Source organism: Scyliorhinus canicula, chromosome 10, assembly GCF_902713615.1.
Source record: "Scyliorhinus canicula chromosome 10, sScyCan1.1, whole genome shotgun sequence".
Taxonomy (NCBI): Eukaryota; Metazoa; Chordata; class Chondrichthyes; order Carcharhiniformes; family Scyliorhinidae; genus Scyliorhinus; species Scyliorhinus canicula.
In genome coordinates this window covers 120,763,876-120,786,936 of record NC_052155.1, presented here as the reverse complement: position 1 = coordinate 120,786,936, position 23,061 = coordinate 120,763,876, and the positions used below count along the sequence as shown (strand labels likewise).

The following is a 23,061-nucleotide window of genomic DNA, read 5'->3' as shown; positions in this document are numbered from 1 at the left end:
AGTGGGCGAGCAGTGCAGCGATGCAAATCGCCTGTATTAAGGGTATTTACTTCTTTGGTTTAGTTGAGATTTGACATAGTACTGTAAGTTATATACCAAGTATACAGCTGTTGGGAACAGCGGCATATTGTTATCCAGAGACCCAGGCTAATGTTCCAGGGACATGGATTCAAATTCCACCATGCAATTAAAAGTGGTGCACAGAGCGTACCTGACAAGAACTTGAATGAACAGGTTCTTCTCTGAGGTGGAGGACAAATATGAACAGTGGCCAACAAGACACCAGGGGACAGGAAGACGGAGGAAGGGGGCTGAGAACAGCTGGAATGGACAATGGGGGGAGCAAGAACAAGGCCACAAACACAGAGCCCTCCATCAGGGATGAAGGGTCAGAGGACAAAATGGGAGCCGGCCAAAGCTGAACAGCCCAGTAAGGGGAGGGGCACCTCGGGCCCAGCAGGGGCGGGTACCATCAAATAAGCCAAAATAAACCAAGACCCCACATGAACATCTAAAACAAGAGGGTGGGGGGGAAGAGGGGGTGGGGAAAAGAGGGAGGGTGGGTCCAATCAATGGGGGGGGGGGGGAGTGGGGAAGAATAATACATATGCAAATACATGACAATCTCCTTTTATAAACTGTGGGCGGGATTCTCCCTCACTTGGCGCGATGGCCCGACGCCGGCGCCAAGAACGGCGCGAACCAATCCGGCGTCAGGCCACCCGGAAGTTACGGAATCCTCCGCACTTCCGGGGGCTAGGCCGGCGCCAGAGGGGTTGGTGCTGCGCCAACCGGTGCCGAAGGGCCGCCGTGGTCCCGCGCATGCGCAGAACCGCCGGCATGTTTCCTGCACATGCACAGGGGGTTCTTCTCAGCTCCGGCCACGGCAGAGCCCTATAGCAGCCGGCGCAGAGGGAAAGAGTGCCCCCACGGCACAGGCCCGCCCACAGATCGGAGGGTGCCGATCGCGGGCCAGGCCAGCGTGGCCCCCCCCCCCCCCCCCCGAGGACTCCGCTAGATGGCCGACAAGTCAGGTCCCGCCGTGATAGACCATGTCCATTTCATGCCGGCGGGACTGACTGAAAACGGGCAGCCGCTCGGCCCATCGGGGCCTGGGGAACTGCCGGGGGGACCGCTGCCAATGGCACCTGACTGGCGCGGCATAAACCCCGCCCGCAAACCGGCGCCGGAGCGGCGGGACGGGATTCACGCCGCCGCCCCGGGGATTCTCCGACCCGGGAGGGGGTCGGAGAATCCCGCCTTATGTATTTCATAAAAATATTTCAAAATAACCATAAAGGGAAGAGATCGGGGGAATTAGGCGGTGTGGGTTTTGGGGGATATTTCTAATGTCTGGCTTTTGTAAATTGTATCTGGTTTACACAGATTTGTTTATTTTGTACTGTATAAAATGAAATACTTTAATAACATTTAAAAAAAAACTAATTCCACCATGGCAGCTGGTGGAATTTAAATTCAATTTATAAAATCTGGAATTGAAAGCTCATAATAGTGACCGTGAAATAATCATTGATTGTCATAAAAAACCCAACTGGTTCACCCATATCTTTCAGGGAAGGAAATCTGCTGTCCTCACCTGGTCTGACCTATGTGAGGTTCCAGGCCCACAGCAACGTGATTGACTATTAACTGCTCTCTGAAATGGCATGGCAGGCCACTCAGTTCAAGGGCAATTAGAGATGTGAAACAAATATTGGGCTTGCCAGCGATGCCAAAGTCCCATCAAAGAATAAATAAAAAAATAAGTGGGATTATAAATCAGCGCAGGACAGCAAGGCAGCATAATCCTATTTAACATCCTATTTAGGGGCTGGTTTAGCTCACTGGGCTAAATCGCTGGCTTTTAAAGCAGACCAAACAGGCCAGCAGCACAGTTCGATTCCCGTACCAGCCTCCCCGAACAGGCGCCGGAATGTGGCGACTAGGGGCTTTTCACAGTAACTCCATTGAAGCCTACTCGTGACAGTAAGCGATTTTCATTTAATTTCATTTTCATTTCATTTCAACAACCAGGTCCCTGAAGCAGGGATTTTCAGGTCTCCAAGTTTAATACACTTTATGCACTTTTTCAAAAACAAAATAATATCCACGAACTTTCAAACAAACAGCCTGTTTATTAAATGTAAACCTTTATGTGAATAACACTTTTGTAGTTACTCCTTTATGTTTTCTTCATATAATTACATAAAGCAATTTTAAAAAATTCTTTCATGGAAGCGGGACCCATCCCTAATTGCCCTTGAGAAAGTGCATGTACAACCGCAGTGCTGTTAGGGAGGGAGTTCCAGAATATTGACCCAGCGACGTTGAAGGAACAGCAATATATTTCCAAGTCATGAGGGTGTTTGGTTTGGAGGGGGAACTCACAGGTGGTAATATTCCCATATGCCTGGTTTGGAAGGTTGCTGTCAATGGAGCTTGGTGAATTGTTGCAGTGGATCTTATAAATGGTACAAATTGTTACTACTATGCTTTGGTGATGGAGGGAGTGAATGTTTAAGGTGGTGGATGGGGTGCCAATCCTGCAGGCTTTGTCCAGGATGGTGTGAAGCCTCCTGTGTGTTGTTGGAGCCACATCTATCCAGTCAAATGGAGAGAGTGTTCCATCACACCCTTGACTTGTGCTTTGTAGATGGTGGACGGGCGTTGGGGACACAGGAGGTGAATTATAATAGTAATAATCTTTATTGTCACAAGTAGGTTTACATTAACACTGCAATGAAGTTACTGTGAAAAGCCCCCTAGTCGCCTCATTCCAACACCCGTTCGGGTACATTGAGGGAGAATTCAGAATGTCCAAATTACCTAACATTTAGCACGTCTTTCAGGACTTGTGGGAGGAAATCGGAGCACCCGGAGGAAACCCACGCAGACAGAGGGAGAACATGCAGACTCCGCACAGACAGTGACCCAAGCTGGGAATCGAACCTGGGACCCTGGCGCAGTGAAACAACAATGCTAACCACTGTGCTACTGTGCCGCTATATGTCACAGAATTTCCAGGCTCTGACCTCTTCTGACCACAGAACATATATGGTTGGTTCCATTCAGTTTTTGTTCAACAGTAACCCCTATGATGTTGATAGTTGTGTAAAATGTAATGGAAGCTAACAAAAGGTATTCCAGCTGGTCAGCTGATTAAATGGTATTGATGCCTGCTGACAAATTAAGAACACTGCATCTGCCCAAGCTATAAAATCTACAATCAGTTACCAGAGTCAGAGCTCTGCGGAAAGTATAACAATTTTACTCTCAAATTTTGGGAGGCTGAATTCAAGTAGACTTTCATGAGAACATTAAAAGACAAAAAGACAATTCAATTGTTCCATTTAATTATCTTAACATAATTTACAAAAACGTTGTTTGTTTCCTAATTTTAGACAGTAGAAATTCCAACTACTGTGAAAAGAAATGACACAGAGAATTTTGTCTACAGAGTGTTTTGGTACTTAACCTGGAATTAAATAGGCCTGATATCTTCTCAGGTCCAGTCATGTTCCTTCATCGTTTATTAGCTAGAATTATAGGAGAAATAACAAAGTTGGATAGGCATTGCCAGCATGACCAGAGCACATCCAAAGACATGCAGGTTAGGTGGATTGGCCATGATAAATTGCCCTTAGTAACCAGGAAAAGTTTAGGAGGGGTTATTGGGTTACAGGGATAGGGTGGAAGTGAGGGTTTAAGTGGGTCGGTGCAGACTCGATGGGCCGAGTGGCCGCCTTCTGCACTCTATGTTCTATGTTCTATGGACTGAAAAGTTAACAATGGCAAAAGTTAGTACAGAAGAGTGCTGAACATTTTTGATAATAGAAAGTAAGCCTTATGTATGGCAAGTGCATATTCTTCGTTAGAATTTTGTCAGAATAGATCAATACTAATGTAACAGAAATTAAGTTATTAAATCTCACCACACCTTGCATAATGTTTCTTTCAATTTCTGATTCAGTGACTCATTTTCTTGCTGTAGCTCAGTAATATTCTGCTTTTTATGTGCAATGGTCCTATTGTTCAATTCCTGTCCTGAATGTAACGAAGATAATTCGATTTTCAAATGTTTAATGGTTTCTTCACACTGAGCCACCTGTAAAACAATGATACAAAACTATCATCATTAAAGTAATTTAAAAGTCAACATTTGTCTCAAAGGGATAAAACTGACAAAAGATATGGTACGGTTACTTGCAACAAATCATGAACTGCATGGCTAGGAATTTGCAGTCAGCAGTAAAGTAATGTCTCTCGCTGCTAACTTCAAAGTAAGCTGGCCCCAGAGATCTCGTGACCTCTGTGACATAAGTTTCTCCTTTTCTGGCGTCACGATGAATCTCTTGCCAAGTCAAAAGGGTCTCCAGACATCCTGCATCGGCAAGGTCATCAAACAGGGAAAATAGTCAATGGCAACAAACAGAAGCTAAAAGCACTGATTATCCTTTATTTTTAAGTTACAGAGAGAAAAATCAATGATTGGGACCGTAATAACTTCACCAAGGCCAGTCTTCTGTCAATAACTCCCTTTTCTAAAGTAACAAAAAGGGCAACTACCGCTTCCAAACAACACTTGCGTCCCAGCCCAGGGACCTACGGAGGTGCCGGCCCTGATTGGACCTGCGGGTTTTAAATTCCTGCCATGCATCTCCTGTCTGGCGAGCCACCGCCCGCTCAATAGGGGAATTCATATTCCACGAAGCCCACGGGGAAGCCTTTTGTCGATCCCATCATAACAGGGACATAGTTACAAATGCAAGGTTATAGAAGTGTGTTATGTTTGGCACTGTCTTTAATTTAGAGTAAAATGCAGGAATGGGGGAGGTCATCTTATCTGTTCTGAATTCTGCTGACAGCAAGTCTGGGTGGCTTAGGTGTTACATATTAAAGGGTTGTTTCATTGGAACAATGTGCAAGGTATTCATGCCTATAATAAATGACCAAGATATCTATTCTGCTGATGGATAACACCATTTGGAAGGTGTTCGGAATGTCAGGTTTTGCAAATTTTTACACTATAAACTGTCTGTTTAGTTTCAAGATAAAATGAAGTTGGGAGTTTAATAGATAACTAATTAACATTTCAACCTGGATACAAGACCCGGGCTTCACATTGTCTTGCAGATGGGCTTTAAGAAGGGGAGAATCCATGGGAAGCCATTGTAGAATCAGCTTCCAGAGAGAGAGAGAGAAAGAGAGAAAAAGAGATAAGTGCATCAAGTCACTATTGTTCACCATGCAAGAATGTGGGTGGGAGCCCATGCTTGGATTGAAGAAGCAGGCCAGAATTCTCCCGTTCAGAGACTAAGTGCTGACGCCGGGACTGAATCGCGTGTGTTCCACGGCCCCAAAAGCAGCGTACACAGTGGCATGGCTGCCTTTTTGCCACCCACTGCTACTCCCAACAGCCCTGGCAGAAGCTGCCCGACAAGCGGCGCAAATGTCAGCATACAATAGCAATGCTGGACACTTTTCATACCCCCTCTCTCTTCCTCAGCAGCCACGGCGCCTGTTTCCCGATTTTAAATACCACAAGTGTTGGGGCGGCATGGTGGCATAGTGGTTACCACTGCTGCCTCACAGCTCCAGGATCCTGGGTTCAATTCCGGCCACGGGTGACTGTGTGGAGTTTACCCTTTCTCCCCATGTCACAGTGGGCTTCCTCCAGGTGCTCCGGTTTCCTCCCACAGTCTAAAAGATGTGCAGTTTAGGTGAATTTCCCATGCTAAATTGTCCCTTAGTGTCCAAAGGTTAGGTGGGTTTACTGGGTTACGTGGATTGGGTGGAGGCAGGGGTTTAAGTAGGGTGTTCTTTCCAAGGACCGGTGCAGACTTTATGCGCCAAATGGCCTCCTTCTGCACGGTAATTTCTATGATTGTAAGTGCACCTCGCAGTCAGTAATTCCTCCTGGCATAAGCAGAGAATCGTGGGGGCCTGGGAATTGCCAAATATGCCAACAAAATTTACTGTACAATTTGCATGCACACACTGGCGTGTGGCATGGAACACATTCATACCGCTGTCTGGGCCTATGTCAATGATGCAAACATATGGACAAGAAACAGGAGTAGGCCATTCAGCCCCTCAACCCTGCTCCACCATTTAATAAGATCATGGCTGAACTGACAGTAACCTCAAATCTGTATCCCTCCAACCTCCGATAACCTATCAACCCCTTGCTTACCAAGAATCTATCTACTTCGGCCTTAAAAATATTCAAAGACTCTGCTTCCACAACGATTTCAGGAAGAATGTCCCAAAGACTCGCGACCCTCTGAGTGAAAAGATTTTGCTTCATCTCCACTTAAATGGGCGACCCCTTATTTTGAAACAGTGAACCTTAGTTTTAGATTCTCCCAAAACCTCCTCTCCATATCCACCCTGTCAAGACTCCTCAAGATTTTATATATTTCAATCAAGTGCCTTCTGGAAATCAAAGTACAGCACATCAACCTCTTTATCCACAGCATAGGTTGTTTCCTCAAAGAACTCCAATAAGTTGGTTAAACATGATTTCCCTTGAGCAAAACTATGTTGACTCTGCCTGATTACTTTGAGCTAATCAAGTGTCCTGCTACAAGTTATTTAATAATAGCCTCCAGCATTTTCCCTACAACAGATGTTAGACTAACTGGCCTGTAGTTTTCCCTTTGTGAATAATGGGATAACATTTGCTATCTTCCAGTCCAATGGGACCTTCTCCGATTCTAGGGAGATTTGGAAAATTAAGACCAATGTATCAACTATCTCACTGGACTGAGCAAAATACTGCGGATGATGACATGCTGGAAAAACTCAGCACGTCTGCCAGCATCTGTAGGGAGCGAGAACAGAGTTACCGTTTCAAATCCGTTTGGCTCTTCATCCAAGAGTGAAGATGCGTTAGATTATTATACTGTAGCTGTAAGAGATTGCAACAAAAATGTAGAAATCTTAAAAACAAGAGACAGTGGACTTCCGGTGGTGGCATGTAGGAGGAGGTCGCACATTGGGTTGCTCCTGCCAGAGTCTTGAGTTTTAGGCCTTTTTCACCCATTTCAATGTGGGGAAAATTGCATGTAAAGTCCTTGTCGAAAGTAGTTGGTGGAGGACAGCCAAAAGAACTGCGGAATAATCAGGGGAGGAATGACTCGAGCACTAGTCCACCAGGAGGTTCGAGCACAGTGAAGGGTCCGTGGACAAGGATGATGGTGGACGTGAGTGGGCCGGGAGGGACCATCTATATAACGGTGGGTACATCGACGGAGGAAATGGTGGTTCGATCAGCAGTTCAATAAACACTTTGAGATGCAAGGGAGGGAGATGCTGGAGTCCCTCAAGCAATTGGTGGAGGACTTGCTGGCCCCGATAAAGGAGAAACTCAGAAGAATGTCAGAGACAGTGTAGGAGCAGCGGGAGGCAATGAAAGGCATGGAGGAGGCACTGTCGAGGCACAGTGACCAGCTCATCTCACCTAGAGCTGAAATAGCCAAGTGGAAGAACAGAATAGGGGCCTGAGAGCAAAGGTGGAGGACGTTGAGAACCGGTTTCGGAGGCAGAAATTGCAGGTTGTGGGGCTGCCAGAGAGCGTGGAGAGTCTGAGGCCAACAGAACTTATAACGGAGATGCTGAGAAAGCTGATGGAGGACGAGTTCTGATTTCAGTCTTGTTCTTTCTAACGCTCTTTTATCTCCTTAGTTCTGCTATCAGTCTTGCTCTTTCTCACTCCTTTATTTCCCGGCCCCACTCTCAAGTCTCGTTCCTTCTTTCTCACACTGATTTATCTCTCTGGCTCTGTTCTCAGTCTTGCTCTTTTATCTCCCCGGCTCCTCTCCTGAGTCTCACTCTTTCTCGTGCTCTTTTATCCAGCCGGCTCCACCTTCAATCTCGCTCTTTTCTTTTGCTCTTTGGTGGTCTCTGCCACATTTGCTGTAGAGGAATCCGTGGGTTGAAAATGTAAGATGTTAAACAATGTAATATGACTTTCCAAAGATTGCAGACAGATTGTCTACTTTGAACCAGCCAAGCTAAGAAATATTGCCCAGTAAAACACACATTTAAACAACTGTCTATTAAATTTTAAAAACGCAATCTATGGAGCATATATTTGAATTAAGTACTGTCACCATTCTTGCCCCATGGTACCTGGCTGCAACACTGCTGCATACAAATGGGGAAACGAGAGTTGAATAATGAGATGTACCTAAGAGATCAGAAACCAGAGGAAGGCGAATGTGAGACCAGGAGCCCGAGGAGGAGCGGGAAATCGAAAGTGAGAGAGGAGTACTGAAATAACAGCTCCAGGAAAATTTGGGTTTAAAATAATGATGCACTGCTGTTTGAAGAATTATTTGTGTAAAAGTAGATGATTATCTTTTTAATATACATTACTTTATAAGCAAATGCACATGAAAAATTTAAGTTGGCTAAAACACTTCCATTCATTCTCGTACCAAATATACTCCTGTTCACTACCATCACACCAATTCATATTTAAAGCAAAGCCGCTTATCTCTTCACAAAGAATATCCATAACAAAATAAGGCAAACATCATTTTGAGTTCCTGCCTGGTCCAGATATATTTTAAGATTCAGGTGCAAAGTACATGCTTGTAACTTCAATAAAACATTGTAAATTTTCTTGAGCAGTTTTTCTGAAAACAGACAATCTTAAGATATTGTACTGTAGATCATGTCATATATGTCAATGCAGCATATAAACAACCCCACTTTCATGGCATTCAAAAATCATACGTAGGCCTAAGCTCGGCGTCCCTTAAGTCAACACATGGGATCAAATAGACAATGTGGCCATGCTCCAAAGGAGATGTGTGTGTGTGGCAGTTTAAGCCAACCCTACAGAGAGTAGACCATGCCTGGCAAATGACAAACAGAAATGAGTCTTCTGGCACAAAATTAAAATATGAAGCTGGTTTCAAGCTAAAAGTCATAACATTTGCTAACTCCAAAATTACCAATTATTAACAAACCATCAGACAGTGGCAAAAACCCGTTACATCACATGGGCAACATGGATGAAACACCCCTGAATTCTGATACGGCCAGCAATCCAACAATGGACTCAATAGGTTTGAAAACAGTTATAGTGAAAACCACACAACATGGGAGGACAAGATTGAGAGTGGCATTAGCCTGGATGACCAACGCATCAAAATTATGGTAATTTTCAAACGTAAAACCATGCTGAAAATCAAGATCCCTGCAAGTGTTTTGTGCATGTCTGTAACAATGGTTGCATGGAAGAGGACGGAGTGAAGTTGTGGATTGACAATGTGTGGAAGAGACTGCCCAGTGTCCTATGCAAAGAATGTGGGAGCAGAGAAAAAACACCCAAATTGCAGTTATAACAGGGACCTAACTTTTGGATGTTGGCTCCGATAAATCTTCAAGGATGATGTTCACAAGTCAATAAAAATGTGTCACATTGATTTAATTTGAATTATCGATCTTTTTATATTTTGAAACACCAACAATTCACATTTCATATTTGGCGTATAACTCACTTTAGGAGGACTTTTCAAGGGGTCAGAGGTCAGTTTACACAATGTAATCCATAGTAGTTACACAAAGTGACAAAGAAGTGAACTTATCCATTTCACAACATTAATGCCGTAATGGTGTTAAACAATAGTATTTCCATAATGCAGTTATAATGCCTTTATTTAAAAGCAGTATTCTTGTTTTACCTGAGTAGACATTTCCCTTTCTGCAATCATGGCAGTTTGAAGATCCTGTTCTAAAGAATGAATCATCTGCTGATGCTTATCAACTATATTAACTGAAGCCACGTATTTCAGATGTTGTTGTTCCAGCAGCTTTTCTTGATGCTGAATCTAAAGTAAATTTCAAAAAGTTGTTCAATTACAAGTTTATATTTGCACAATCACATCAGCTCAGAAACATGAAACAGAAAGATCTAAGGTAGCTTGAATTAGTGAACCTAACTAAAAATCCAAGGAAATTGGCTTAAACGGAGCAGAAACACCAGTGTGGATTGGAGGGGCTGAATGGTGTGTTTCTGTGCTGTATATTCAATGTAATTTTACATAGTTTTATAATGCTCAGAATAATAAAAATGAGCTACATTCAGAAAAAATTGTATTTATTTTTTAGCACAAAAAGCTTAAATAATAATAATAATCTTTATTAGTGTCACAAGTAGGCTTACATTAACACTGCAATGACGTTACTGCGAAAATCATGTTCGGATACACTGAGAGAGAACTCAGAATGTCCAATTCACCTAACAAGCACATCTTTTGGGTCTTGTGGGAGGAAACCAGAGCACCCAGAGGAAACCCACACAGATACGGGAAGGACGTGCAGACTCTGCATCAACTACTCTGATTGTTTCTGAGATACCCTCAATTACGACACAGGAGAGAAAATAGGTAATTCAAAGGCTTTAATCATCTGAGAACTGAACAGCAGCCGAGAAGTGTGCTCATCACATACTGCCGAGTGAGCCTCATCTTATATACCGTTTCCTGGGGGCAGAGCCAGAGGTGGAGTCCCCCAGGGTTCCAAGCCCGGTCTTAAAGGGCCAATGCATTAAAGGTAAGGTAGCGTTACAGCAGCTACTGATAACATTCATCATATTCACCCCCTGTTTAAAAAAAAACACATAGTCCGCCGGGGGTGACGTGGAGTTATAAGTTCAGTCTTGTGGGTGGTTTGACCGTCCGTGCTGACTTTCTCCGCTCCGGTGGTGGTGCCACGGATACGGTCGGTTTTGATGGTGGTATAACCGGGAGGACGGTTGACTGAGCCTTTGCCCGCCTTGGAGCGGGTGGGGTGTTATCCGGGGTGACTAGGGTGATCGGTGCCGGCACCGGCTGGGGGGCAGGGGGCGCTATGAGGGGGGGGGGCGCTGTCGGGGTCGGTGCGGGGAGGGGAGCGTCGGTAGGAGGGGGGATCGGTGGGGAAAGCGTCGAGGTCGGTGGGCGAGCCAGCGGGTGCCAGATCTTGCAGGGAGACGGTATCCTGCCTGCCATCGGGGTGCTCGACGTAGGCGTATTGAGGGTTCACGTGTAGCAGTTGGACCCTCTCGACTATGGGATCCGGTTTATGGCTCCTCACGTGTCTCCAGAGTAGGACTGGTCCCGGAGTCGTCAGCCAACGTGGAAGCAAGACCCCAGAGGTGGACTTCCTGGGGAAGACAAACAAACGATTGTGAGGGGTCTCGTTCGTGGCCGTACAGAGGAGCGACCTAATGGAATGTAGGGCATCGGGTAGGACCTCCTGCCAGCGGGTGATTGGGAGCCTCCTTGACGATAGGGCTAGAAGGATAGCCTTCCAAGCTGTCGTGTTCTCCCTCTCCACTTACCCGTTTCCCCGCGGGTTATAGCTCGTCGTTCTGCTCGAGGCGATGCCCTTACTGAGCAGATATCGACGCACCTCATCGCTCATGAACAATGTACCCCGGTCGCTGTGGATATAAGCGGGGAGACCAAACAGTGTGAAGATGCTGTGCAGTGCCTTGATCACGGAGGCCGAGGTCATATCGGGGCAGGGGACAGCAAAAGGGAAGCGGGAGAACTCATTGATCACGGTGAGGAAATAGATGTTGCGGTTGGTAGACGGGAGGGGCCCTTTGAAGTCCACACTTAGTCACTCAAAGGGCTTAGAGGCCTTTATCAGGCGGGCCCTGTCTGGTCGATAGAATTGCAGTTTGCATTCCGCACAGATCTGGCATGCCTTAGTCATGGCCTTGACCTCCTCTGTGGAGTAGGGTAGGTTGCGGGACTTGATGAAGTGGGCAGGCCGGGTGACCTCCGGGTGGCAGAGGTCATCGTGGATGGCTCTTCGGCGGTCTTTTTGCGCGTTGGCGCACGTGCCGCGGGATAGGGCATCTGGGGGCTCATTGAGCTTCCCCGGGCGATATTTAATATCGTACGTATAGGTGGAGAGCTCTATCCTCCACCTCAGAATTTTGTCATTCTTTATTTTGCCCCGTTGTGCGTTATCGAACATAAAGGCGACCGACCGTTGGTCGGTGACGAGGGTGAACCTCCTACCGGCTAGGTAGTGCCTCCAGTGCCGCACGGCCTCCACTATGGCTTGTTCCTCCTTCTCGACTGCAGAGTGCCGAATTTCCAAGGTGGTGAGGGTTCGGGAGAAGAACGTTACTGGTCTGCCCGCCTGGTTGAGGGTAGCAGCCAGGGCGACGTCTGATGCGTCGCTTTCTACTTGGAAGGGAATGGCTTCGTCCACTGCATGCATGGCGGCCTTGATGATGTCGGCCTTGATACGGCTGAAAGCCAACTGGGCCGCAGCTGTCAGGGAAAAACCGTGGTCTTAATGAGTGGTCGGGCTTTGTCCGCATATCTGGGGACCCACTGGGCGTAATAGGAGAAAATCCCCAAGCACCGTTTGAGTGCCTTGAGGCTACGGGGGAGGGGGAGTTCCTTTAGGGGACGCATGCGGTCGGCGTCTGGGCCTAGGAGCCCGTTTTCCACGACGTAGCCGAGGATGGCTAGCCGGGTTGTGTGGAACACGCATTTCTCTTTGTTGTACGTGAGGTTGAGGGCCCGGGCAGTCTGGAGGAACTTCCTCAGGTTTGCGTTGTGGTCCTGCTGGTCATGGCCGCAGATGGTAACGTTGTCCAAGTACGGGAAGGTAGCCCGTAAGCCGTACTGGTCCACCATTTGATCCATCGCTCTCTGGAAAACGGAGACTCCGTTTGTGACACCAAAAGGGACCCTAAGGAAGTGAAACAGCCGACCGGCTGCTTCAAAAGCCGTGTAGCCGTCCTCTGGGCGGATAGGGAGTTGATGATAGGCCGATTTTAGGTCGACCATAGAGTATACCCGATACTGAGCGATGTGAGTCACCATTTCTGCTATGCGGGGAAGTGGGTAAGCATCGAGTTGCGTAAAGCGGTTTATGGTCTGGCTATAATCCACTACCATTCGTTGCTTTTCCTCGGAGCGGACTACCAATAATTGAGCCCTCCAAAGGCTGTTGCTGGCCTCTCTGACCCCCTCTTTTAGTAGCCACTGAACATCTGACTTGATAAAAGTCATGTCTTGGGTACTGTACCGGCGACTTCTGGTGGCGACGGCCTTACAGTCGGGAGTGAGGTTCGCGAAGAGGGGGGGGGGTGGTGCAACTTTGAGTATCGCCAGGCTGCATACTGAGAGTGGGGGCAGGGGTCCGCCAAACGTCAGTGTCAGGCTCCGGTGGCTGCACTGAAAGTCCAGACCGGGCAGCAGGGGGGCGCAGAGTTGAGGAAAGATATAAAGTTTAAAAGGGGTGTATTCAGCGCCTTGAATTGCGAGGTCAGCGACACAATACCCCGTGATTTGAACCGAATGGGACCCAGAGGCGAGGGCTATAGTTTGGGAGGCGGGGTGGGTGCGCAGAGAGCAGCGCCTTACCGTGTCTGGATGGATAAAGCTCTCCATGCTCCCGGAGTCGAATAGGCAGGGAGTGTCGTGGCCGTTGATTCGCACCCGCATCATTGAGTTCCGCAGGTGTTTCGGCCGCGATTGATCGAGCGTGATCGCTCCTAGTTGCGGGTAGTCAGAGTCCTCGGTTAAGTCGGACTCACAAAATGGCCGCCTGGAGTCACAAAATGGCTGCCGCGGTCGGTCGCACGTGTCGGGGTTCGAAGATGGCCGCCGCCAAGATGGCCGCTCCCATGACTCGCACGAGGTCGATGACGCGTCGGAAGTGGGCGTGTCCGGCGTTGCGGGACCTGTGAGACCGGGAGCTTGATTTCTGGGCCTGGTGAGGGTTTTGTTTGTGGCCTTTGGGGCCAGCCAGGCAGACTTTAGCGAAGTGCCCTTTCTTCCCGCAGTCGTTGCAGATCGCGGAGCGGGCCGGGCAACGTTGCCGTGGGTGCTGACCTTGCCCACAGAAATAGCACGGGGAAACCCCGGAGTGAGCGGATCGCCGCGCGGCGCAGGCCTGTAGTGTGGCCGAGTCTGGAGGGGATCGAGAGGGGTTTGCAAGGTCCGCAGAGTATGTACGGAGGTTACGGTGGGCCGTTTCTAGAGAAGAGGCGAGCGTTACCGTGCCTTGGAGACCCTTTGGCCCGTCTTCTAGGAGCCGCTGCCAGATGCACGAGGACCTGATACCGGACACAAAGGCATCGCAAATATGCAAGTTCATGTGGGTTTCTGCCGTCACTGCTTTATGGTTGCAGTTGCTCGCGAGCACAGTGAGTCTCTCCACGTACTCGTCCAGAGTTTCCCCGGAACGTTGGCTGCAGGTTGAGAGCAAATGTCTGGCGTGTACCTCATTAATCGGCTTCACGAAGCATTTTGTCAGTATCTTGACCGCAGCTTCGTCATTTTCAGCGTTCTCGATCGCGGAGGAGAGTCGGTGGCCCACCCGGGCATATAGTAAACACAGCTTGCGAGCGCCGTCAACATCAGTCGCTGAGGAGTCAATATAGTCCTCAAAACACTGCAGCCAATATTAAAACATTTCCGGGGCTTCCGGCGACCGAGCGTCCAGGTTGAGTTTCTCCGGCTTTAGAGCGTCCATCTTGATGTGTCAGATGATTAAATTGAGATACCCTCAATTACGACACAGGAGAGAAGATAGGTAATTCAAAGGCTTTAATCATCTGAGAACTGAACAGCAGCCGAGAAGTGGGCTCATCACATGCTGCCGAGTGAGCCTCATCTTATATACCGTTTCCTGGGGGCGGAGCCAGAGGCGGAGTCCCCCAGGGTTCCAACCCCGGTCTTAAAGGGCCAATGCATTAATAACTATAATATCAATGCTACTGATAACATTCATCACATTTTTCAATGAAATAGCAACATTTGAGTCAAGCCAGTCACTGAAATGCAAAATAAAATATGGAAAGCAATTAGCATCAAGGCTTTGGGCGTGAAAAAACAGAAAGGAACTCCTACTGCTCCTATACTATTGGGTTGATCTCTAACACAAATATAGGCATGGAGTTTCCCAAGATCACACTGGTATTAAACTCACCCAAAATTGGCTAAACCAACATAAAATATTGAGGAATTTTAAGTTCCACAAACTATTGCCCTAGTTTTTAAAACGTTGCACTGCAAATAACACACATAGATCAAATTTATAAAAACAATCAGAACAGTTTCAAAAGGGTTTTGTAAACCAGCTGTTTTGAAAAGCATGCATGCTGTTTACAAAGGGTGGTGACAATCTGTTAACTAAAGTGTCCTGTTACTGACCGTGTGCTCCAGTTTACTTAAAAAAACAAATTTCTGCAAGTGCAAACAATCTTTTTTATTAGATGGCTCGGGGAGGGGAAAGAATAAATAAACCTCTGCACACTGCTTCTGCGGTTTATCTCTTGCTAAGGTTTTGTCATTGTCATTACTATAGCACCCGGACATTTAATAAGCCTTTGGGTTATGGCCTACATCCTGTAAACTCCCCTTTTATGCCAATAACATTCTATTCCTTTCAATAGCCCGTTTCCACGGATCGCCAAAAGACTTTGGATCTTGATGCACTGCCACAATTTTTCAAAATTACACATTTCAACCCTCAGTGGTAGCCGTGCTGCACTATCCTCCACTCAGACATCTTGCCTATTTTCTGACAGCCACCAATTACCAGCGAAACAAAACAAAGTTTTGTTTTCACTCCCTGTGCCACAAGATCCTTAAGAAAATTTCTTGAACAACCAGGCCACTATTCCTCTGAAGACGCATCCTGCTTTCACAGAGTGGTCCCAAGATCTAAATGTATTGTTATTTAGAAGCACCCAGAGAATACAAGAACAGAGGAGGTAACAAACAGCAGACTTGTTTTTCTTTCCATTGAGTAAGTGGCCCTTAGGCTTCTAAATCACTAGAAACCTATATTCTGATAAAGTCAAGGTCTGATTAATAGGTGAATACTATCTTAACAACAACATGGTTGATTCTTCTTTTCTCAATTTAGGGCATACAACAAACAGCAGTCTAGTAAGTGACACCCATATTCATAATTACCACTACAATTTCTAACTATCTCAGTATTACATGGCTGTAAAAGTGAACAGCATCAATTAGCCATATACCTGCAGCCATTTTGTCACGTCTGGCGAGTGACAACCATATTGGACAACACTGGACTAGATGCTCTGATTAAAAATGTTTAATCAATAAATTAATTAAAAGTAATAAAACTGCACTAGTTAACCAGTCTTAAATACTTAGGGCGCGATTCTCTGCCCCCCACACCGGGTGGGAGAATAGCGGGAGGGCCTCCCAACATTTTTCACACCCTCCCGCTATTCTCCCCCCCCCCCCCCACGCCCGACCCAGGCCACAAATCGCTGCTCGCCGTTTTTTACAGCGAGCGGCGATTCTCTGAGGCCGATGGGCCGAGCGGCCAACCCTTCACGCCCGTTTCAACACGGCAGCAAACACTCCTGCTCGCTGCCGTCGTGAAACAGGCGGCAGATGCCCGTTTGGGGCATCTGGAGACCCGATTGGCACGGCAGTACCATGGCCGTGCCAAGGGGGGCATAGGCCCGCGATTGGTGCCCACTGATCACAGGTCGTGCGTCCATAACGGACGCACTCTTTTCCCTCCGCCGCCCAGCAAGATCAAGCCGCTATGTCTTGCCGCGTCAGCCGCATGACGCTTGACGTGCGGCCTTGACGACCGTCGTCAAGGTCGCGCCGCCGTGACGCATGGGACCACGCTCCTAGCCCCGCCCGAGGGGGGAGAATCGGCCCCGGAAGTAGGCGTGAAGGCTGCCGTGGGTCACGGCCTGTCCCAAGGCAGCCTTTAATCGCGCCCTTAAGGAATACTTTTTAATGCAAAATACTACTTTTAAATTACGTTCTATAACACTGTCCAATTGTACAAGTTCAGCCAAAATTTTTTGACAATAAGGAAATTACGTTTGAGCAGACAATGGCGCAAAAATTCAATTGCAAAACCAGCACCATTTTGAGTGCAACTTGTGCCTGGATCACCAATGGCACCTTAAGCAAAAACGCTTGGGTACAACAATTGATACAAACAAATTAAAGAAGCACAAAAATTCATGTCGTGCATTTTTTTTGAGTAACTATACAGAACAGAATCTAGGTAGTTTCAAAGAACTGTGCCAGCTCAGATATTTTCTGCACAGAAAATAGAAGGTCCTTTGGCATCATAACCAAAGAAGATTGTGAATAAAAATAAGCAAGTTTAGTCCAATCTACTTGACAAGTACATTACATTCAGCAACACACATTCCATAAAAATGCAGGATTTTGCTGGAGTAGGAACAACTGTATTTTAATAAATTTATGGATCAGGTGTCATGAAACAAGCTGGATAAAACAATTTTGCCGTAAATAAATGAATGATTAATATTATTTCCAAAAACATACACTGTCATTAACATCATTATCAACTATTTAAAAATCTGAAATTGCAATAAGTAATCAGTAAATGGTAAAAATACACTTTAGATCGAGGCATTTCTAAAACAAAACAGGTCGGATTTTCATTGTAGAGGCGGGTAGTTAGGGGAAATTTTCTGGCTCACATGCCCCCCTGGACTGGTCTTTTTTACTCTTGCAGACACAGACAGGCAGTTTACTTCAAAACTTAAAGTGTAAGGTACTTAAATAACTTGACAGCTCAACAGTTCTATGTATCTTATCCATCCCTCATGGATCCCCCCCGAGGACTCCGCGGGACAGGCCGAAAACGGGCGGCCGCTCTGCCAATCGGGGCCCGGAGAATCGTCGGTGGGGGCCACTGCCAACGGCCCCCGACCAGCGCGACGTGATCGCCGCCCCCGCCAAAAAACCAGCGCCAGAGAATTCGGCAGCCGGCGTTGGAGCAGCAGGGCGGGATTCAGGCCGCCACCCCGGCGATTCTTCGACCCAGCAGGGAGTCAGAGAATCCCGCCCCACGTCTTTCGGGACTAGTGGGAGGAAACCGGAGCACCCGGAGAAAACCCACGCAGACACGGGGAGAACGTGCAGACTCCGCACAGACAGCGACCCAGCCAGGATTTGAACCTGGGACCCTGGCGCTGTGAAGCCACAGTGCTAACCCTGTGCTACCATGCTGGCCATATTCTACTCCTTACAAATTCCACTCTGAACCCAAGATAGTGTCTGTGGATTTCTCCTCAGAATTCCCCAAATGATGATTACATGAGTTTCCAAACCCCACTCTCAAATCATGCTTTAAAACCTTTTCTCATAATAATGTTTTCCCTTCGCGGTATGCATTCTGAAATTCAGTCCAAGTATTATGAATGACTCTTGCTCCACTTTTAACAGCGAATCCAGACCAGGATGTTACAGCTTTTACATTTCTTTTGTCTTAACTGCTTTTATACAAATACTGAGATCCAACAACTGATTTCCATAGTTATTTCAACTCACGTTCCATATGCTGTAGTAAAATCTCACAAACCTGAAAATCAGTTAAGATATCTATCTGGAATCTGAGCTTTTATTATCACAAGTATGCTTACATACACTCTGTCTTTACTGAACAGTTTTCTGTTCTAGTACCTTTAACCGAAGACTTCTTGGAAACTTCTCTTCATTTCTCTAGTTTCCTTCATTAGCTTCTCTTCAGATCGCTGCACTTGTTTCCTTACCGATTACTCCATGGTATGGTTTATCTTCTAACAAAACTGAGAAAGATGTTCGCTCTTTAACCTTCTGAAGCCCACTGATTTTTCGTGAGCTGTGAGCGCTGCCTTCCCTCTCACTACATTTCTCCAACTGCAATTAAATTAACTAAAGTAAAACTTCAAAAGCTTCTGTACCTTACAAGGCTCCAGTTGCAAAGCAACACCCACATGCCTTTTAGTTATTATTCACCCCGTAGCCCTCTCGAGGCACAACAGAAACATAGTTGGAATTGAACCAAGCCCAATACATACAAACACCTTTATTCAGCATGAATCTAGCTATAGGTTTTAATCTTCCGGGCACAGAAACAAAACCCCATGCCTGATAAAATTATACCTTATTTATAATGTTTACCAATACAACTATAAATCCCGTAAAACGATCTCTATTCTCCCAACAGGTTGCTCATGTTCAGCCCTACAACAGCTGGTAGTCCAGATAAGAGACAGCGCATAGATCAGTTCACTGCATTTTTCTAGCAGCTGGATGAGCATGCTCCACAAAACGATCAGCTACTTTCCAAAATGGTGCTTCGAAAATGTGTTCCTTCTTCCTCAACCGTGATTTCCCACCTACAGTTGTGGACAGGGCCCTCAACAGTGCGAGGTCCATCTCCATCGCCACTAACCTCGCCACCTCCACTCCCTGCCAGAACAAGGATAGAGTCCTCCTCGTTCTCACATTTCATCCCACCAGCCTCCGTATGCAATGCATAATCCTCCGCCATTTTCGCCAACTCCAGCGTGATGCCACCACCAAACACATCTTCCCTTCACTCCCTCTGTCAGCATTCCGCAGAGACCATTCCCTCCGAGACAATCTAGTCCACTCCTCCACTATACCCAGTACTTTTCCCATCACCCATGGCACCTTCCCATGCAATTGCAGAAGGTGTAACACCTGCCCCTTTACCTCTTCCATGCTTAACATTCCAGGCCCAAAACACTCATTTCAGATTAAGCAGCTTTTCACTTGCATCTCTTCCAATTTGGTCTATTGCATTCGCTGCTCCCAGTGCGGTCTCCTCTATATCGGAGAGACCAAATGCAGACTGGGTGATCGCTTTGTTGAGCACCTTCGGTCTGTGCGCATTCAGGACCCTGACCTTCCTGTTGCTCGCCATTTTAACAAAAGACCCTGCTCCCATGCCCACATGTCTGTTCTTGGCCTGCTGCAATGTTCCAGTGAAGCTCAATGCAAACTGGAAGAACAACATCTCATCTTCTGGTTAGGCACACCACAGCCTTCCGGCCTAAACATCGAATTCAACAACTTCAGATGATCAGCTCTACCCCATTTGTTTTCATCCCATTTCATTTTAACTGTCTTTTACCATTTCTTTCTTTCTTAATATATGTTTAATTCCCCCCCCCCCCAATCTTATCCACCTTTCCTTCACCTTTCTCCTCTTTGCTTCCCCCTTCCCCCACATCTACAGTTCTTCCTCTGATGTTAGTTTCTCTGTATTTTGTCCTTTCAAGTCTTTTGTTCTCTCTGGGGACTGCCATTAACACTCTTTCCCCTTGGTTTCTGTAGCCATTAGCACCCGGTTTCCCTGGGTTTCTGTGGCTATGACTCATCTTTCATTCTCACTCCACAGTATAAATATTTCCCACTTTCTCTGTCTGTTAGCTTTGACAAAGAGTCATCGGACTTGAAACATTAGAGGCGCAATTCTCCGATGTAACGCCGGTTGGGAGAATAGCGGGCCGCGCCGTTTTTTCCCGCGACGCCGGTCCGACGCGCTCCCGCTATTCTCCCATTCGGCCAAATTTTTGTAATCGTGTTTCGCGCGCAAAAAACACGGCGAATCGCCCGATGCAGCCAAAAAGGCGATTCTCCGGCACCCCTGCTATTCTCCGGGCCGGATGGGGCGAAGTCCCGACGTCGTGACACAAGGTCACGACGTCGCCATTCACACCTGCTTTTTAAAGTCGCCAGCCAGTCGTGCTGGCTGACGAGGAGTGAGGAGGTGAGCGGACCGCCCCGGAGTCTCGGCAAACTGGGGAAGGCATCCCCGAGAACGCAGCGGCCAGTGGGGGGGGGAGGGGAAGAGGGAGAAGTGGGAGGGGGGGAGAGGGAGAAGTGGGGGGGGGGCGAGAGGGAGAAGTGGGAGTGAGTGGAGTAGAGTGGGTCGTCCACCCCCAGATGCAACATGTCAGCCGTCCTGCCATGGCAGGACGGTCACGAGGACACTGCCGCTGGTTGCCCTGTGGCTGATGGCCACAGCCCACTGACACACCGGTGAGGAGGACGTTCTTAACTGACCGTTGGACACAGAAAGTGACCAGGGGTTAGGCTGCCCGCGTGTCAGCAGCGCGACCAGGCCACCGGGACACACAGGTATCCCGTGGCAGGCAGCTGCCGAGGTGTCGAATAACCTCCGTCTAACATGTCGTTTCTCTGCCCCCCCACCACCCTTCTGTAGGTGAGCAAAATGTATTCAAACCAAACGGCTATGTTCAGCGCAGTGGTTGGGGCTGCTGCACTGCAGTTGGAGATCGAGCAGCATCCACTGCCACATCCCACAGTGGATGCAGGGGCAGCTGCAGCAGCAGAGGGAATGGCCGCGGAGTGGCCCGTCGTCGAGCAGCATCGGGGGGGAGGAGGAGGAGGAGGAAATGAAATTAAATGAAAATTGCTTATTGTCACGAGTAGGCTTCAATGAAGTTACTGTGAAAAGCCCCTAGTCGCCACATTCCAGCGCCTGTCCGGGGAGGCTGGTACGGGAATCGAACCGTGCTGCTGGCCTGCTTGGTCTGCTTTAAAAGCCAGCGATTTAGCCCAGTGAGCAATGGAGGAGGAGTCATTGATGGTGGAGCCAAGGCGCCAGAGGCGACGACTGAGGCCTAGGGTGTACCGTGGCCGGATCTCTTTCGAGACAATGCCAGACATCACCTGCAGGAGGAGACTCCGGTTGAGCAGAGAGACGGTGACACATATCTGTCACCTCGTGGCGCACCTCGCCCCACGTGGAACGGGAGGAGGATACGGGATCCCAGTTGCCGTCAAGGTGACGGTGGCACTTAACTTTTGCGCGACCGGCTCCTTCCAGTCTCCGAGCGGGGACCTATCCGGGATCTCGCAGTCATCGGTGCACAGGTGCATCCGGGATGTGACCGACCCCCTGTATGCCATCGCTGACCGCTACATCACCTTTCCCGAGGACCGAGCAAGTCAAGACGCACGAGCCCGTGCATTTGCCACCATGGCCGGGATACCGATGGTGCAGGGGGTCATTGATTGTGTTCACGTCCCCATGCGCCCGTCTGCAAGCAACAGGGAAGTGTTCACAAACAGGAGGGGGACATACTCCATGAATATCCAGGTGGTATGCGACCCCCACATGATGATCATGCACGTGTGCGCAAGGTTCCCTGGGAGTGTGCATGATGCGTACATTCTTGCGCAGTCATTCATCCAAACCATATTTGAGGGACGGCCCCCCCCGGCTGAGGGGCTGATTGCTGGGCGACAGGGGTTATCCACTGAGGTCTTGGCTGATGACGCCCATACGGAGGCCTCAGACCAACGCGGAGACCCTTTACAATGAGGCCCATGCAGCAACCACGGGGTGTGGTGGAGTGCTGCTTCGGTATGCTGAAAATGCGATTCAGGTGCCTGGACCGCTCCGGAGGGGCCCTGCAGTACCAGCCCGACTGGGTCGCTCGCATTGTAGTGGTCTGCTGTGCGCTGCACAACATCGCGATGCAGAGGGGAGATGCCCTGGTGGAGGAGTCGGAGGGAGAAGCCAGTGACAGTGGTGCCAACACGGAGACGGAGGAGGAGGAGGAGGAGGTGGAGGAGGTTGGTGGTGCGTCGCGCGCAGCACACAGACACGACCCGGGTGCTGGTAATGTCAAGGAGGCTGCACGACGGCACCGGCGAGGACAGTGGGCACGCGACGCCTTGGTGGCAGCAAGATTCTCGTGCCGCGTGCGACGGCACCACTGAACACTACCACCTGCATCGCCAGTCATGCAGACGGTCAGCACACAACTCCCACCACCACCACCCCCCGCACCCCCGCTCTGCGTACACTGCTCCAGTTCTAAATCACCCTTACCACTGCGGCCAGACGGTATGGCACGACATTGATGAGCTGTGAGCTCAGAATCGTTAGACAAAGTCTGACTCATGGCAATAGCTGAACCATCCATCTCGGTGGTCGCTGAGTTCGTCAGGGACACTCCATCACATGCCTGCGTGGGGTAGCTGTGGGAGGGAGTGGGGGGGGAAGGGACTGCACCGAAGTTTCACCACTCGTCAACCCCAGCGACACTCGGTCACCATCACAATCCCAGTGTCAACGGAAAAATGACACTTACAAGTTAGGTGCAACAGTGAGTTTAATGGTGAACATTATGTACAGATGCCCTAGCCCCTACAACTAAACTGTGCCCTTCACCCTTGCCAACTTACTGTGTGTCCCTCTTCATTGCCTTACGGACCCTACCACTACGTC

At 48.2% G+C, this 23,061-nt stretch overlaps 1 protein-coding gene across 6 annotated transcripts in view; it reads right to left on the bottom strand.

Annotated features, from left to right (window-relative positions):
* Window positions 1-23,061, bottom strand: part of LOC119972633 (putative leucine-rich repeat-containing protein DDB_G0290503) — a 590,251-nt gene that overhangs the window by 357,705 nt on the left and 209,485 nt on the right. For all 6 annotated transcript variants that reach the window (XM_038809653.1, XM_038809656.1, XM_038809657.1 and 3 more), the window contains 2 exons: window positions 9,696-9,842; window positions 3,938-4,105 (listed from right to left, as the gene is read on the bottom strand). In XM_038809653.1, coding sequence (XP_038665581.1) covers window positions 3,938-4,105; window positions 9,696-9,842 — 315 coding nt within the window. The remainder of the gene's footprint in view (window positions 1-3,937; window positions 4,106-9,695; window positions 9,843-23,061) is intronic.